The sequence below is a fragment of the Ceratina calcarata genome, unplaced genomic scaffold, assembly GCF_001652005.2.
Source record: "Ceratina calcarata isolate Rehan_Ccalc_2016 unplaced genomic scaffold, ASM165200v1 scaffold569.2, whole genome shotgun sequence".
Lineage (NCBI taxonomy): Eukaryota > Metazoa > Arthropoda > Insecta > Hymenoptera > Apidae > Ceratina > Ceratina calcarata.
The window spans coordinates 1,171,386-1,189,806 of record NW_017176894.1 but is presented as its reverse complement, the minus strand read 5'-3'; the positions used below and the strand labels follow the sequence as shown (position 1 = coordinate 1,189,806).

The window sequence follows — 18,421 nt, the reverse complement described above, 5'->3', positions numbered from 1 at the left end:
GAGGCTCTCAACGCTTTATACATGGTGTCCCAGAAAAAATGTCAGAGCCGAAGAGAAGTGATTCTGTAAGTGTTTCTCAAATTCAAAAACCACGGCTCAGTTTGTATTTGACCGAAGGTAATTGTTATTCAGAAACACTTGCAGAATCACTCCTTTTCGGCGCTGACAATTTTTCTGGTACACCCTGTATACACGATAAATCTAAAAGTTTAATGTAAGCTGATTTCAAGGAATACGTGCGATACGGTTTTTACTTCGAACGACAAACTGTGTTTGCGCTGGAAATGGTATTAAATTAGGACCGTAGCGAAAGGGGATCGAGAACCGATCCGGATACGTTCAACAATGATACGAGAAGTTATTGTAAGGACTCTCGCGATGACATACGCCGCGACGTCGCTTCAGAAATCTACTGGCACGCGGACCTCTTTGTACCCAGCGAGCCTTTGTGATCTTTATTCCCGTTTTCAGCTAGATCTTTCCACTCCTTTAATCCGATTCACTGACAAATCCCCGTTATACAAACGTAAAGCCAGAGACGGCCCCCGCGTATCTCCTGTATTTATCTCTGTACCGGTTCCGATGGTAAATAGTATTTAAATATTGTTCCAAATGAAACGGTGCAAATAGTTTCCGATCCCGTTCAACGATGGGAAATCGTTTAGGGACGATTTTCCATCGTTCGACTCCTGTTCTTACGAACGTCAAAGGGCGAACATTTTCATTCGACTCGATCTCAACTTATATTCATCGTTCTCTTCGATCCGTACTCGACCTTCCCCAAAACTTTGAGAATCATGAGAAGCGAGGTGCATTCGGCGGAACACAGACAGGATTTCAGCAATGATAAACGAGCGCCACGCACATCCACGAGATCAGAAGCTTGCATGAAAGTGACGTAACAGGGACTCGGGAATGGAATCGACGATCGAATAAATTTTCCGCCGGCAATTTTAAGATAATTCATAGAAACGCGATTCATAGGCGATTAGCGGCAGATAAAACTGGTGCTAATGCCCGTGGCCTCGGCGATCGATTCCGACTAATCTGAAAACACGTCTCAAGGACCGACGAAAGTGTGATCGATCGAGATCGGACGGGTCAATCGGCGTCGCTGAGGCCACTGCACTCTGTAGGGAGCCGTGGTTCAAATGCCTCTGAACGGTCTCGGGAAAGTGGAACGGTATTTACAGATGTTACGTGCCATGCCTCCAGCAATGCTACTCCCTGGGAAACGTATTCTCGCAGGACAGATTCGTTCATAGCCGAGTACGTTTCGTATGTACGTTTCGTACATTCTTTTCGGTCAGCCAATTTCTCGGTGTTCCTTTAATCTCTTAAAATACTGTATAACGCGTGCCGGAGCGACTCTCGCGAGATCCGTGCAGAAAAATTCAGTGGACGATCTCGTCCCGGGAAGTATCATTGCCAGGCGGAATGCGTGAGAGGAGAGCGAACGGAGCGAGGCGAAGAACGACGTGGACAAAACCCTACGGTACGTAATGGAGGGTGGGCGTGAAAGTGTAACGACGAGATCCTCGTTCCTTCCAGAGGCATTTCGACTCCCGGCTCCCCACGGTAATTCTCCCGCGATCCGTCAACGAAAACGCAGGCTCTGTGCCACGTGCCGCATTGGAATCGACGATGGTTCGCCACGTTCGGGGTCAAATGGTAGATCGCGAGTCAGTGCCGGGGGGACGAACGATTGGAGCGATCGAAGAAACATTACGGATTTTTATGTCAAGTCAGACCGCCGATCGACCGATGGATAAATCCCTCTTATCCCTCGGAACAATGATACGTACTCGTGAATCGCGCATTAAACGTGTTCATTACGTTTTCACGAAGTTTTTCATGAGTTTGTCAAATACGCGGTCTACTCGTGACTCTTTCGATCTGACGCCTGTCTGACTGAAAATGATCTTGGACGCATTACGAATGAAAGAGAATATTTCGTCGCGTGATTAAAATTACGAATGCAACGGCCGTGAAAGATCGTCGAGTTCGTCGATCAAACGGGACGTTCTGCGAAGGGACCGGAGGGTAGATGAGAAAGAGAGAGACACACAGGGTGCTGCGTTTTCGTCGAAGATTCGCGTGTCCGTACAAATCAAATCTGTGTTGGTTTCGTAGCGGCTAGAGCGTTAGCATAAAATGAAACCTACTTCGATCCAGAGATTTGTAAAGCCCACCTCGGCCATTTTTGACTTTGCATATTCGATTCGTATTGCTCCCCGGTCGGAGGAGAGGAGAAAGGATCCTTGGAGAGTGGCCATCGCCTGGGCCGCGTAGCGAACGTCTTGGTATTCGACGAAGGCCACTGGCGACCCTCCCTTCGTGTGCATACGAAGCCGGGAGAAACCAGGAAAACTGTGCATAAATAAGAGAAGCGTACAATACGTGCTCTAGTTAGTTATGACAGACGGTACTCCGGTTAAAACAGAAGGGCCCGCGTACACGTGTATTCAGCTTGTCCTCTCTCTCTGTTCGTGTCTGTGTAGTTTCGCTTCCCGAGAATCCGGTGTCGCTGATTAAACAGTGAAACGAGGCATCGTGACATTGTTTCCTTTGTTCCGACGTTTTTTTAGTTATCAGGGACAGGACGCTGTTGGTCACAATTTTCTTTTCCGTCACTGATCCCATGCTTCGCCTCGCGATCCCGTTCAACGACTCGTCGTTCGCTCGTTCGTTTCAAATATAATCGACATCGGGCGAGATTCCATGGTATCGAGAGAACGGTGCCAGGAAAGACGTTTCGTCGGATCAAACTAATTTCATCGTAATTTCCACGATTCGAATCGAGCATTAATGGGTACGGTTGATTTAGGTCGTTTTGGCGTGTGCCAAAGACCGATTACCAGAAATTTATAACTCGGTACCGATCGATCCCCGACCGGGACACGCCATTAATGGCGGTATCGATATCGATTACGCTCGATTTACGGCCAGGCTTCGTGCACCCGTACCGAATTTCTTCCAACACTTTCGCTCCTTCCTCGGATTAGAAGAAATCCAGTTTCGTCGTGTCTCAGATTCCATTCGTCGATTCCACGACGCACGATCAAACGTCTCCAGGAATATTCAAAAGCCGAACAGATCTATGTTTCAATCATGGCTCTCTTTGGAACATGCTTTTCGTCGCGGTATTTACATTTGTCCAATATGCACATTTAAATGTGTCGTTCGGCTGCCCGGATTTTTATATTTGTATGCGAATATCGAGCGACAAACGTTATTGCGATCAGGGAAATTAATGACCAAAGGCTGAATGTTCGTTTCGTTCACGAGTCATGATCATTACCCGCATATCGTACTTTCAAACGTTCGATCGTACGAAAACGATATGAGAAGTCTTCGACGTGCACTCGTGAAGATCGCGCTCGTTCACTGGTTACTCGCAACACCGTGTGCGATGAACAGCGTGTCAGTGTACGATGTGTCGATCAATGCCACTAGGTATCTCGGTACTGGTAAATTACGGTTACGGGTGAACTAGCATACGTGCGTCTTTACGGCTACGAGCTACGACTGGTGGCGAAAAATGAATCAGCGGATGTTAGAGTGATACACAGTTCTTGGAGGCGGTGCTGTTAATTCGTTTCTCAAACGACCACTCGACGAGCCTCGATTTTCGCTTTTACCCACTTTACGTACGGACGTCTTAAAACGAGAACAATCAATCTCAGGATGTTATCAAGTGTTTCACGAGTCGTTCTATGTCGGACGAACTGGACCTTTTAAGATTGTATGAACCCTTACATAACAACATTGACAAACCATTGAAATTTTAACAGTTACTAGATTATTTTTATTAATAAAACAATGTACGAAATTTCAGAAATTTCGCGAGCCTATTAAAAATATTTATTGAATTCTTATGTCGAACGACAGAATTTTGATTTCACTTATGAAAAGATATGAATGCAGCGATGACAGAATTTTTTAATTTTAATAGAATATGCTTGAAAGATTCCTTATGACCGAGAAAAATAGGTCGAACGATTTTACAAACCTGACTCCTCTGTAATAATAATTTTTTCTAAAAGTTCATTGCTTCAAATATTGAAGGCTCATGCGACCTTAATGTGTGACAGATTCGTTATAAGAATTCATTACAGCGAACAGATTTTCCTCTTCTACTTGTTATTCGTTCCTATTTTAAGACTTTCTGTGATCGTCGGTAGTTATAAAAAATTAAGTTTTATCTGAATCGGTTTTAACGCTGGCTCTCGTAAGAAGATTCACGTTCAGAGAGTCGGTAGTTCTCGTTCCAAGGGATCGATGTATGTACAGATAGAACGTTCGCCGGCGAATGTTAAGGACGCGTAGGTATGATCGTGTGCATAGACGGAGAGGAAACGCGGCTGATTCGGCGCTGACCTATATCATTCTCTTAAATTCCTAGCTACGTAATTGTTTTCACAGCCGTGAATCCGTCGTTTCCAGTTCATTCAACCGTGGCCTGGTTACACTTGGAAAAGTTGCACGCGTTCCTGTAGATATTATACCGACGAAAAAGCTGGACAATTTTCTGTCTGTTTATAATTCTGTTTGAAAATTTTATTCAATATTCAAGGCACCAAAGTGAGCGAGCTTGCATCAATATAGTTCCTATTCCAGATTGTTTAATGCAAATCTCAATTATCTGTAATTCTGTTTCGAAACAGAACGACGTTCAACGAAACTCTCGAAATGGAATTATAAAAATAGTTGAAACGCAGGGAACCGAGTAGAGACGGATAACGTGTACTATGATACATGTGCGATACATCCAGAAATAAGGATCGCAGGAGGGAGGGTGTAAACAGGATTGGGATACCATTGACTCGATTTTATACGTGAAACTGCGGGGCAAAGTTTCCTCGTATCGCGATGAATGAACTGGAATATGACGTCGGTCAATTCGTATCCGACGCAGCGTGTCGGTATCGATTCCCCACTTTCGCATCGCCGCTGGAATTGCCCGCGGGAATGAAAACCGCGACGCTTCTCTTCCCGGGACAAATACACTCTCCCCAGTTAACTCTTTCAGCCACGGAATGGGACGACCTTTGCATCGCTTCGGTATATTCAAATATTTTACTAATAACGCGAACGTTTCCAATGTAATTGCATCGTTTCGGTGTCTCGGCTATAAATATTTTATCAATAATAACGTTTCGCGTAGAATAATTTTCACAGACGTGCACTTGAGTCGATGTTCCCGTTGGAACGTAACGAGATTTTGTGTGGTCGCAAGACGTTGAGAATCATTCGACATGTTCGAAGGATCGATGGCCCATCTTCGCGTAAGAACGAGAAATCTGACAGATCACCCTTTTACGATAATTAAATTAGCATCGACTTTTACTAGTTGATAAAGTCTGATTAAACGTCAGTTGGTCACGTGCCAACAGCGTCCGGTGTAAAGGGACTGGCCAACCGTGCCCGAAAGAGTTCGATTGATTCGTCTTATCCCAGGGAACGGAGACGAGGAGAGTCGCGGAGTCCTTCTCCTCTCGTATAATTAGGTGGAATCTCGTTACGCCGTGGATCCCGGGGTTCCACGTATGAATTCGCAAGTAGCTGCCCGAGTTAATTACACGCGTTCGCGCCGAGCTCGACTACGTCTACAGTTTTCGGCGTACGTTATGCATTATGTGCACGCCGAGCGCGCTACCGGCTTAAGAGAGTTTCGAATCATTTCCATATTTCAACGGAACGGAAGAAATGCCAAAGAGAACCTACGAAACGTTCTTATCTCCGGTCCTTTGAGACCAGGTTCTAAACGCGAATCTCGTGTCCACGAATCTCAAAATCTATTCGAGATGCATAAATATAAAATAAATCGTATATATAGAATCGTAGTTTTCTTTTTAAACAGACTCGAGTATGCGTCTCGAGGTGATCAAACAGTTTACGGCTCGATCGAACACGTTTCGTGACGAGATCGTTTTTAGTACATCTGTTTTTCTGACCTGCTGAACATGTCCTTTAGCTCGTGCTCGGACACGAACTGGCTGAGGTTCGCCACGAAGAGGGTCGAGCAGGGCGCGTTGCTCACGGCTATGTTCGGCTGCGACGAGGGCGAGCCGACCGGCGATGCCAGTGCCGGCGAGGGTAGGAAATGGGGTAGCGTCGCGTGTATCGACGTCAGCGTCGTTGGATGCGGCAGAGACATTGGCGCCTGTAAAAAAGAAAAACGATTCTCAACCACCTTCGCAGACTTTCCCCGTTCGCTCGATTCTTAGCATCGCAAACGTCTCCGTCGTTTCTTTCCGTGAACGATGTGTGTTCAGAATTTCATAAATTTTTTTTTATTTATCGAACGATCACTCGAACGTTCGAGCATACGTCCCAGAAATCTTGATACGATCACCGAGACAATTCGAATAACACAAGGAATGCGTATCAGACATGATACTAAATAAGGCTTCTTAAATTCTAAGGAAGTTAATTAACTAAGTACACGAATCCCGATTCTGGGTCGAGTTGACGTCACGCTCGTCCTTTCAAATCCTGGAGCGTTTTCACATCCTCGAAAAGTAACGGAGACATTCACATTTTACATCTTTTCACAAACTTATTCAAATCTTCCCACAAAAGTCTACTAAAAACACATGCAAGTATGTATGTGTGTATATATATACATATATTCCTTTCCACGTGACGAGAACGTCTCGAATAGGAAAATGTTTCGTCGGATGATATTTTAACATCGCCTAATACTGCGGTGGACGTGTCTATAATTTAGACGCGATCATCGTAACGACGTGAACCGGTACCATTGAAAGCAGAGTCCGTGACCGAGTTGCGGGAGCGTGGATTAATTAACGCGAGGACCGTGTTAAAATACGTATGCGCCCGTAATTCGGGCGTCAACACCGAACGAACTGGCCCGCGATTAACGATCGAACTTATCGCGATATTTACGCCCCGGACGGATTATTTATCCCGAAATCATCTCATCGTACCAGCTTTAATTGCATCCGAATTTACCATTCTGTATTACTCATTCGCGTATTCCTCGTTCTCGGCATTCCACGTTACTAATTCATTTCCTATCGACGATATTATGACAGGGAGAATAAAACTCTGATTTGAACTTCAGACGTGAACACGTACGTGTATTAAAGAAATTGTTTGCCGCCAGGAATTTCCTATTATTTTCGCCGGTGAATCGCGTAATTAATTTTTAATTTCATTTTTCTGACACGCGCGGCTGCCAGCACAACGTCGGCGCAATTATACATTGCGCTACTTGCCTCTGAAATCCTGTATTGCCCCACGGATTCATACGTTTTCTTTCGTTGCGGAACCGATTTCCAAGTCCTCTTCGATCCTTCGCTCCACGACTTTCATCGAAAGTTCTTACCATTCGCAAAATAATATCCAACGATTCTCAGATAATTCTTACACGCTTTTGACCGACTTCTGAGCGAACAATTTACACTCGTAAACTAACTATATTTCTCCGTTTTTTCGTCAGATAAAATACGTACGTATTCAACGGGTACGAATGCTCAATGAAAATGACAACAGTTTTAAATTATAAACGGTGAAGCGGATATCTCAGTTTTCTATGCAAACCCGGCCGTACTTTTTCGTTGCTCTGAATGGAGTTAGGAGAATCACGGGTTCGTTTTTAAAACGGATGGAGAATGTAAAGTTGGCGAGTGAAATATTCTGTATTTAGCCGGGTTTCCGCTTCATTATCACGTTAAGTGGATCTCGCGAAACATTTTTATTTCGCTTCGAGTAGAGTATTTACCGCTCCCAGTTGAAACGGATTCCTCTCGCGTCGAGATATTAAATAAACGTTCGTATTTATTCGTTCGTCGTCGACGTGGACAACGTCAGCGTTTGTCCATGCGTCTATTCGACAGAACGCAGCCAGGGTTAATCGGAAAACTTTTTAATTATCTGTCGATTGCTCCACAGCAGAGAGATCATTTGGCGTGAACTGTACAAGTTGAATTCTGCCAAAGGAAGCATATTCTTTCCATCATAAAATCTATCGAGCCTCGTTTTTAATTTGAAGAGGGACGACATTCGCTGACGTTTTGTCACAGGGAAAGGAAGACGAGCTGGATTTTCGAGGTTCGTGCGTGATAGGTACCCGGCGTGAACCTGGCACAGGACTAGGCGATATTAAAAATCAATAGCTGCTAGCTGTTTGCCCGATTCGTACCCGGCCGTGCCAGCATCGTTCCTACTCGGCCAGATACCGGCACGTACTTCTCGATTCTCGTTCGAATATACCGGAAGGAAAACGATAAAGTAACAACGTTCTTATTTACTTCGTACTTGAAAATCGTCGCGATAATTAACTCTTAATTAACTTCCGCGACCAAACCTCTCGAGGTTGTTCAAGATCGATATCGAATACCGCGAGCTGTTCTCCAACTTTGTTTCAACAGCCTCGCGAGGTACCGACTCCTGTTTCATTTCCATTTCCACTTTTTCAATCTCTGGCATAATCTGTTCGAATACTGTCCCGTAGCAACCAGAAAATTCCGTTAAAAGAAACAATCAGACGAGTCGACAAATATTTTTATGCCTCGAAACGACGGAACCCAAAACTCGATATTATTTCACTTATTAGTAGACCGCGGATTCGATGCATTTAGAAAATATAGACTCTGTATGCTAATTTATAATCCTGAAGTACGTCTCGTTGATCGACGTCACGAATTCTGTGGAGAAACCGTAGCACCGTGACTGTGATAGAATCGTTTACAGAATTATTCAGAGAGGACAGTATCGGAACAGGGTTTACGCCGGATTCGAGCCGTGCAACGCTGGTACCGTTCTAGCTAACATTAACGTAATCGTATAGTAATCGATCATGTATCACTAACGTGCATCGGGGCGCTCGTCGGCGGCTCCAGAGCTTTGTCTGCAGATAGTCAAAGATAGGAACGTACGGGGACCTGAGGATGTAACGCCGGATGGACCAGCGTCGCGTGTTGAAGCGTGCCGGGTAATTCGCCAGCGGTTGAGTATGCCAGTGGATGGTGCCACAATTCAGGACCACCAGGGAAGAACGGGCTCCCTAGGTCTGCAATAGAACAAACAATTAAAACATCCGCGGCTCATTTAGTCTCCTAATTGACGAAACGATACAAATTAAAAATTCTTTGCAATAAGAAATATCATAGAGAATAACTTTATCTCAATATGTTCTTAACTAATGATCTTATCGCAACGCACAGTGTACGATTTAAATGAAGATCATTAAATAAATACGTACGTACATTCTGATTAAGATCTTTCTCTGTGAGATTACAATGAAATCAATGACTATTAAATAATTTCAAATGATATTTCTTACTGATCCATCCTGTATAAAGTGGTGTACGAACTTATTTAATGATTAGACCGTGAATTCTTATGCATCGATTTAAAAGATGAAACCTTTCGCTGTCGTGCCTGTAATCTGTTCATAATTCGTTTTATATAAACAAAGAGACACGGATTTCATATCCTCTGATTGTTACTACAGTAGTAGTAGTACAAAATTCTTGTAACGAGAATTAAATAAACCACGTGCAATCAGCTGTATCGTATCGAACGATGTAAATTGTCGAAACGACATAACATCGCGTATAAAAGGTGCGATCGATCATTTGTAATTACGAATTGAATTAAACGAGAGATGTATGTAATTTACTGAAACCTTATACTGAAATTATGTCGGTCGTGGTCGGTACGTTACGTTTCACGTTGGGTCACAAGTTCCTACACCACTGTACCGAACAATATCAAGATCTGCGAAGAAATTACGTAATAGCGCGATACGATCGTTGTACGTAATCGTTGCAAAGAGCGGAATACGAATTTCTTGGAAATCGCGAGTCGGAACGCGTTCAATAATTGCCTACCTCAATTTTCGAAAGAGTAGTATTATTATATCTGACCAAGAGTAGCATTACGTCGACTTATGGAATTATTTTGTCAAATCGAGGTGTTTAATTCATTGACAGTGCAATTTCATAGTGTTTATTATTAAATCTTTCTCGACGCAATGACTACGAGGATATTTTATTCGATCGGTTCACTTGAAATTCACTGAACATCTCCAGCGAACGGGTCACAGATTCTATTGCGGTAATATTGTTATACCATTTTTGAACAGAATGATATCGTCTTACTAAATTTTGACTTATAGAATTATTTCACCAAATCGAGGATGCTGCCTTCGATTCTTAATCAAAATTACTCAATTCGTTAAGAGTATTTTATTTGTTTATTCATTGTCAAACTTCGTTTGTGGAAGATGAACATTCTATTTAGAAATCTATGCCTTTTGTCCGTGTCAGGTGCGAAAGAGAAAGTAAGAAGGGTTTTTGGGGCGAGTACATCGTTTGCCTCGGAATTACATCGGCTCCCCTTTGAGTCTTCGCTCTTCTTTACCTTCGTCTGTTCCCCCTAGCGAACCGGAAGTGCTCGAGCGGTTGCACACGTATTATATTCGCGGTGACGAGGCCCGAGGAGAGCGGGGAGACGTCTGGCGGTTCCGCGGTGGCGGAATCAATGAAAATCGGCGCCGTTTGTGGCCGGCGATACGTCACGAAACGGCAATTACTCCAGAAAAACCGTGCAAGTGGTCGCGATTCTTCAACCATCTTCTTTCATACAATTCACGATCGTCGTAAAGATTCATTTGTATCACTAATACAGATCGACAGAGAGGGTGACGAAACCGACCAATTGTCAAGAATTCAGATTCGTTAAAAGTGGTATCAATTTTTTTATGACGACCGTTGCTAACGTTGAAATTCTTTTTCGCAGAACTTTGCGACAAGATCGGGTCAAAAGATTTGGCTCGCGACACGTCTCTCGAGTTCCCTATAATAATTAATCATTTTCTTGCACGAGCTTTAAAAAAAGCAACGATTCTTTTCGTGCGCTTTTGTTGCACGGTTCGAAGTTTCGTACGAAACTCGATTCTATCGCGTGTGATTTATGGAGATCGCGGCGAACCGCGGACTTTTCTGGCCCCGTTCGTGCCTTTAACGATCCCACGATTTTTCTAACAATTCCGTTGTACCACTGTTCGCAAATCGTCGAACGATGACTCTATGAGTTGAAGATCGATAGGTACGATCATTGGTACGATTCGTTTCGAGTCTCACGATGCGAAGTATTCAGGGTCTATCGATTAATCCCACTGTCCCACTTTGGATCGTCCCCGTTAACTTCGCGCGATTATCGTTTCGAAACTTTTCTGCACTAATAAAATTCTACTCGACGGAGAACATCGTCGAACAATAACCAGTGGACGGAACGCGTTCCTCGGGTACGTTTGAGAATTCCCTTTCTTATTAAGAGCCATTAAATCTCGCGGCTGAATGTTAACGATTTTGATAATCAGCTAATTACGTGTCGTTAGCGAGCCCGGCCCCGGTTAACGAGCTTCTTTTATGAATTTTTAATAGCACCCCCTCCGTCTCGCCCACGGGTGCAGTAGTAAGATACCATATCTGGAACGGGCAATGAGAGACCGGGTGGAAAAAACATAGCATCGTCTTTTGTACGCCAGCGATCACGATCTGGCTTCCTAATTAGCTGCCTTCTTCATGTTCCAAGGAACATCTAACCCGTGAAATTCTTTCATAATACCTAATCCTTCTTCTTACCTCGCACGCGCGAGCAAAAGAAACGCGAATCTAATTGCTAATATAATTAAAGCCGATTCATTTTCCTGCAGGCTGAGAGTAGTCGACAACGATTGAAACGAGCACTCACTGATTCGGTCAAACGAAAGTTTCGTCTTATTCGTCGGAAGACAAACTTCGTTTACCTGAACCAAATATATTTTCAAAGCTCTCTGCTAAAATACGATCGGGAGTTTTATTCATAATTTTATTTGCTACTTACATATTTAGCTTCTGAAAATCAGATACGTTGAAGAAGAGAAATCTCCAGTCCTTTTTATTAACAAAGTTCACGAGCTCGGGGCATAATTTATCGAGCGATAAAATCGGCCGACCCAAAAATACCTCGAGCACGCAACGTGTTCCACGCCTAATCATAAATACAATAAATAGCAACGCGTTGAATTTCTCCGACTCGACGATTTACATAGTAAAACCGAAGAATTGAAATGCAACGCTGGCACAAGTTTACGTAGGTATTTATGCAAAACTCTCGTTATACGAATTTAAATCTGTGCCGATGCTCGCCCTTAAAAAATGATGCATATTTTTATACTTCGCATGCGTTCTCCGTGTTCGATCGAACCCGTAGAGTTTCCAGTTTACGTTCGAGGAATAATAGGGAAACTTTTTTGTTCCGAAACAGGAAAGTCTGTGATACGGTGCATACGTGGACGGCTCGAATTCTTTTTGAAGGCTCGATGGAAAAAAACAGCTGGGAAACGGTAAATAATTGAGTGGCGCGTCGCACCTGGACGGGCGCAAGGTTTTTACCACACAGCCGCGCGCCTAGGCTTTTCGTACGTGGCAGGACCTTGCACTTTATTGATTTTAGGCTGACCCCGCGATCCCCACGGCGAACCCGTAACCTCCGGCGAAAACGCGACTACTTTACTACTTCGTCAACGATTTTCCCTCCTCCACTGTGCAACCCGTTCCTTCGCTACTTGCACTCGATCCTCTAATAAATTCCTCGCATTTTAATAACTTTTACATCGTTCCTGCTAATCGATCGTTCAGGTTCAAGCTTAATTTTTCTACTCTAAAACACAAAATACGAATGGAACAGTAATTGAGAGATTTGCATTGTTCGACTTGTTGATCTCCTTTTATGCGAGACTCTGCACTTCGAAATTATTTCGATTTATTGACATTAGAAATTTTAATGAAATTATGGAACAGCAAAGAATTTTTCTACTGAATAATCGCGAAGTAGACGATAAAAAGAACGTCAGCGTTGCATGAAACACGGGGAATTAGGAAAGAACGAGGCGGCGATCGATCGGTTGCTATTTTTTCCGCGATGGACGAGCGCAGGCGACATTAAATAAAATGTTTAGTTAACGCACTCGTTAACGGCGGACGGTATTGAGCGTATCTAGAGTGGAAGAACGAGGTGCAGGCTCCACTCACGAGATACCTTTGTTTCGTCAAGTACGGGAAATCCGATATTGTCGTTAAGACTCGTGCGACATCTTTACAAATCGACTTGCCTCATAAATAATATTCTAAACAATTTAAACTGAGGATGCAACTGAGTCTTTGAATAAACGAGATACAGAATTTGATCTCGATAGATGTTTGCTCGCTTGGCTACAGCAATTACTAAGAAACTTGCACGTTTTTCTTGGTGAGAAGAGGACGTCCTGTTTCAATCGTTCTCTTCACACGAGTTCACAAGGTATAATTACGTCGATGAATTTGAACGCGACACCCAGTATGTGGAAGAACCTTCGCTATGCGAAACAGTTTCACCTTGTGGCGTGCGAAAACTCAGCCATCCGTGCAATTTTCCTACGAGAATGCAGCGGTGCATTCCTCGCTACGTACAGTGACCACAAAAAGTTATTATACGGCTCAGTATAAGTACAATACTTTAAGTCGGTCATATCTTTAACGCCTTAAGAATTTTACTAGCACGGAATGTGCTCGCAGAATAACGAAGTTTATTCCACGTTATTAAATAGGTGCTCAGGGTTCGATGATTCGGAGTAGTCTTGAATCGATCTTTAAATTAAACACCTCTGACGCCGCGAAGACGACAATTTGAATTCTATAAAAATCGCGGCCTGGATCAATTTTCGCTCAGACTGTGGGACTTTTCGAAGAGACACGATTATTGCTTCGTGCCGAGAGCCGCGTGCATTATATTCCATTCACAGATCCCGGCGCTGTTCGAAGCAATTTTTGCGTTTCAACGCACGTGCACAGAGAGCGCGATTTTTCTACATCGGTCAGCTACTGTGTATCGGTCCGTTCGACGTTTTCCAAACATCGACGGTCTACAGGAATTGACGTTTCAATTATACTGTCGATATTCCTTTAAACGGCGCCGGGTTACCTTTATTTTTATCCGATAGGAAATTCTGAACACCCGTTTCCAAGTCTCTCAACGTATATACGTCCTGAACAATATACTTTCTTCGAGCGAACAAAAATTTAAGACACTCTACACGAAGTTCATCGACTCGAATCTTATCTCAATTTTCTGATCACATTTTCAGCCCTCGAGACGGGTGTTACAATCGGTGAACCGAGTCCAATTCGATTCTCTTCGACTGATCAATGATCGGAATAATAGAATTCTTCAAGATCTGATTTTCCCTGTTCGAATTTTCATTCACCTAATAATATTGAACGCGCGAAGATTCCGTTTTCACGCCTCGACTTTGCGGTACTTCGCTTCCGCCTCATATACTTTATTCACGAGCACTGCACCACGCGTGTTCAGCTTCTCTTGATTCATTCTAGTTCGACTCGAACCAGTGACGGAATGCGAGTAATCAATTATTTATTCGTTTGTTTGATAAATTGTTTGTTTAATAACTCCAATGAAGGGACAAGAGTTTTAGTTATTCGAATAATCTGGCGCAGTAATTTCTATGTTGGTTAAGTTAAGAACCTTAGATAATTGGCTTAGATAAAACAGATTACCTTAAAAAAGTGGAGGGATAACGGTTAGAGGATGGTTAATTATATTAATTGAGTAGAGAAACGTATGGTATCGATCACGAATTTGAGACCACCCTTACTGTGCCAAGGAGGGGTTTCTTCGGGATAGTTCACCGATAGTTGAACGCAGACGCGAGGCTTCTTATACCCGATCACCGAAAATTTCGTTCCTCATTATCTGCTAATTAAAACGCACAGTTTCCTTGGCAGTCGTTGCGCAGCTGCGCTCATTACTTCAGACACACGTCGCATCTGGTCATTGTTCTTCAATTACGTTCATTAATTACGTTTGATGCACTGATTAAAATCGAATATCTGTATCCGCCGTTTATCAATTTTTACTTAATTGCATACCGTGAGAATATTTGTTCATCGTTATATTTTTAATTTAAGAAACGACTTGCTTCAAAAATAATTAGAAATGTAGCCGGTGCGGTTTGAAAGTTGGTAGTAAAAACGGGGGAAATAAAAAATAGATACTGCGGGCTGGTACACGTATCCAGCGGTGCGCATTATGTCCCATAAAAATCGCGTAAACGCGACCGACTGCCAGTTTTACGGTTCCCGACGCGTTTCATAAAAAACCTTAGTCAATTTCCGAGCCGACATCTATCTCCCTCGGTGATCGACAGGATTCAGATCGAAGTAGTCGAGCCAATAAAATTCATCGTACCGGTCTCTCATTTCGAGTCACTCGGCAGCTATCGTACGATTATATATTTATTCTCTACTATTACCTACTCGGCAGCATCCTCGATTCTCCTTGTTCCACCCACTGCACCAACGATACTTCTCAACTTCCTCGAAAGGAACTCTCATTCTTTACTCCCTTCAATCTTTATTTAGAACGTTTACTGTCAGATCGGTGCATACCAGACGATCAGTATTTCATTCAGACGAATGACGTACTGACGAACAGAAATTACATTACGTCCTGAAGCTTTCCAGCCTCTTTCACCAATGACTTAACGATCAGAACGTTTACAGGGACGCAGACGAACGTAACACTGTCCATCTTTATTATTCGATTATCAGTTACTTTCGACTGCATCCCGGAAACTGGATGATTGACAGAGTTAAATGTTGGTATCCATTGTTTCGCGAGGTATTCCTAAACAAAAAAATAGACAGATGGAGGAGAGGGAATCGCGATGGAGCATGGGACACCAATGGATGTACGATAATTAATTCGTCATGAAGTTTCCGTGCGGCGGAATATTCTGTTATATCGATAAACGAAATTAAATTGATATTAATGCCTCGGCCAGACATCCGGTATAACTGCATACGTCCGAGAGTAATTGCCAACTGGAAATTATCAATCTGATGAATTTTGTTTGTTGCACGTACGGACGTATCATTTTTACACGTCAAATTCTTTTGTCCGAGATCAAAATTATTAACGAGTGATTTCTTGACGCGCTGAATCAATGTCAAACCGGACTGCCGTTTATTTTGTTAGATCTGAGTACATCGTCACTGCACTTCCAATGCCCGATTCGTTGATCGAGCTCTGTATTTCTCGGAAAGGGTTCCAAATTCGAGGACCGTGTCAGACGAGAGTAATGGAACAACAAAAAATTTTTGAAGAAAATGTACGATGCTTCGAGAGGAGGTAGTCGAGATAAGTGGACAGGCGGTAATAGTAGTAGAGTATAACAACAGGGTGGAAGATACGTTTTACCACCCTTGGCAAACACCCTTCCAGTCACACAGGTTGTACGAAGTGTGAACGCTTGTAAATCCGAAAACCATGTTTTACATCTAAATCCAAACGTCACATTGGAGATACGTGAAAAATGCAGTTTCACGACTGCACCCGATTTTCCCTAATTTTCGTCCGACTCGCCGACCGATGTTTCACATCATTCTTTGTTACGGCTAATCGATCAAGGAGTATCAGCGTGTTCAATGAAAGAGCGTTCGCCAGGGCTTTGGGTGGGGCTAGTTCGGTGCAGTGGGTGAACAATAGACAGTGTGAAGAGACAGAGTAAATTCCAGCGAGTGAACGAGTGGCGGTGCATACTTACGTCCAGTTAGAGGGTGCATCAGAGCAGGGTGCGAGGTGGCTGCTGCAGCGGCTGGTTGCTTGGGTTTGCTAACCTTTGTGTTACTTTTTGCAAATTCCAAACGTATGGTTTGTGGCATATCAGGATCGAATCTAACCCCCTGCTGCAAATAGATTCCCTAAATTAGTAAACCGGGAGGCACACGTGGATGCTTTGGATCATGTTTCGTGAGGGACAGAAATCAATTAACTGTGAACAGTGTGTATGTGTGTGTCTGGTATCATTTCTCATACTTGCGTCGCCAGCGAATTTATTTGCCTCTCGTCATTTCAAACCTAACGAACTAAATTTACGTCGTACTTAAAAATTTCATTATTTCCATTCTAATTCTAACTGAAAAGAAATTTAAACTATGATGTCTTCAACTTGCTATGATGTCTTCAATTCATAATCGTCATATCGATTCGAGAGACCCAATTGCATTTTCAAAGTCTACAAAATTAATTGACCTTTCAGTACGTCACCGAGGACGTTGAATATGGAAAGGATCTATTCAATTATATTACGACTGGCGACGAAAGTTTCGGCATATACAATCTGTCCGTGACTATACAGGATGACGGGTGAGGGGGAAGAATTACAGGGTAATTAGCACAAGATCGTACGCGTGTGTCTGTTGGGCTAAGTGGTTATCGATAGAAGTGGGTCATTTGTTAGTCTGTTCACACAGCGAACGTGTCCATCCGACAAGAGGATGTTTCGAGTCCCTCTAAACAGGTACATACATACCTACGTAAGTACATACGTACAAACCGGTTACACAGGGTTACGTAAAGAACATTGCAAGTTGCGTGAGTTGTCAGTTGCGGCGGTGTGATAGAAACTAAGGATCGGGGGCTGTACCGATGTGACGCTCTTCCGGAAAACGTTGTATTTCATTTAAAACCGAAATAATTTTAGAGGCAAGAAAGGGGGGGGGGTGTGACACGTTCGACTCGTACCACAGGTCCCAAGTAAAGAAAAGACACAGGGAGAAGCTGATCTCAGGAGGAAATCTAACGAGTACGGTAGAAGTATGATAGAAAAATACAGGAAGAGAAGTAGAGAGACAGAGAGAGAGAGAGAGATAGATAGATAGGGTAATCGTGTGTACGTGTATGATAATTAATAGGTAAAATAAAGAACTACGTAGCATTGACCCGTGCCAGCTGGAATCTAAGGCAAGGGTGTGGTACTTTCTCGTATCAGAGTAAATAAAAAAAAATAAACATATAGAGAGGGAGAAGAGAAACCTGCGGGCCATTGTTTTTCGCGTATATTCGTATACGCTGTTACGTATCGGAGTATACGGGCTGTAATTGTGAAGGAGCCCGCGGGAGCTCTCGCGTTTTATCAAGCGACCCCGTCACGTTTTTTGGATTTTTTTCCTCTCTCGATATACCTACGAAAAACGGGCTATTACCTGTAGGTCTTGTTTCGCCGCCTCCGCACCGGCCCTCGTGTGAAAAGTCACGAACCCCACCGGCTGAAATTCAAACAAGAAGCCATCGTGAATTTCTATTCGTTTCATGATTCATCCTTAATTTTAATAAGGGAGACCTGATACAGAATTCGATTAAATAGAAACTGCATCTTACGATGTAAAACTTAGGGACATCAAAGATTTTCATTTTATTCCTTCTGAGTTGTTACTGTGAACGAGGATAAGATCCAAGTTCGCGGATAAGATTTATGGGGCTGAGATTCATATCTGCCCTTGCATTTTTAATTTATCTCCGTGTCTAACAATTTGAATATAAATGAGAAATTGCAGTTTTTAAT

At 43.1% G+C, this 18,421-nt stretch overlaps 1 protein-coding gene across 3 annotated transcripts in view; it reads right to left on the bottom strand.

The window, feature by feature from the left end:
* LOC108629468 (protein couch potato) overlaps positions 1–18,421 on the bottom strand; it is an 84,725-nt gene that overhangs the window by 12,320 nt on the left and 53,984 nt on the right. Inside the window, exons 5-9 of one of the 3 annotated variants that reach the window (XM_018032148.2) lie at positions 18,063–18,125; positions 16,622–16,763; positions 8,907–9,040; positions 5,958–6,166; positions 2,166–2,370 (exon numbers count right to left, since the gene is read on the bottom strand). In XM_018032148.2, the coding sequence (XP_017887637.1) occupies positions 2,166–2,370; positions 5,958–6,166; positions 8,907–9,040; positions 16,622–16,763; positions 18,063–18,125 (753 nt within the window). The remainder of the gene's footprint in view (positions 1–2,165; positions 2,371–5,957; positions 6,167–8,906; positions 9,041–16,621; positions 16,764–18,062; positions 18,126–18,421) is intronic. The other 2 variants (XM_018032149.2, XM_018032151.2) reach the window with 2 other exon arrangements.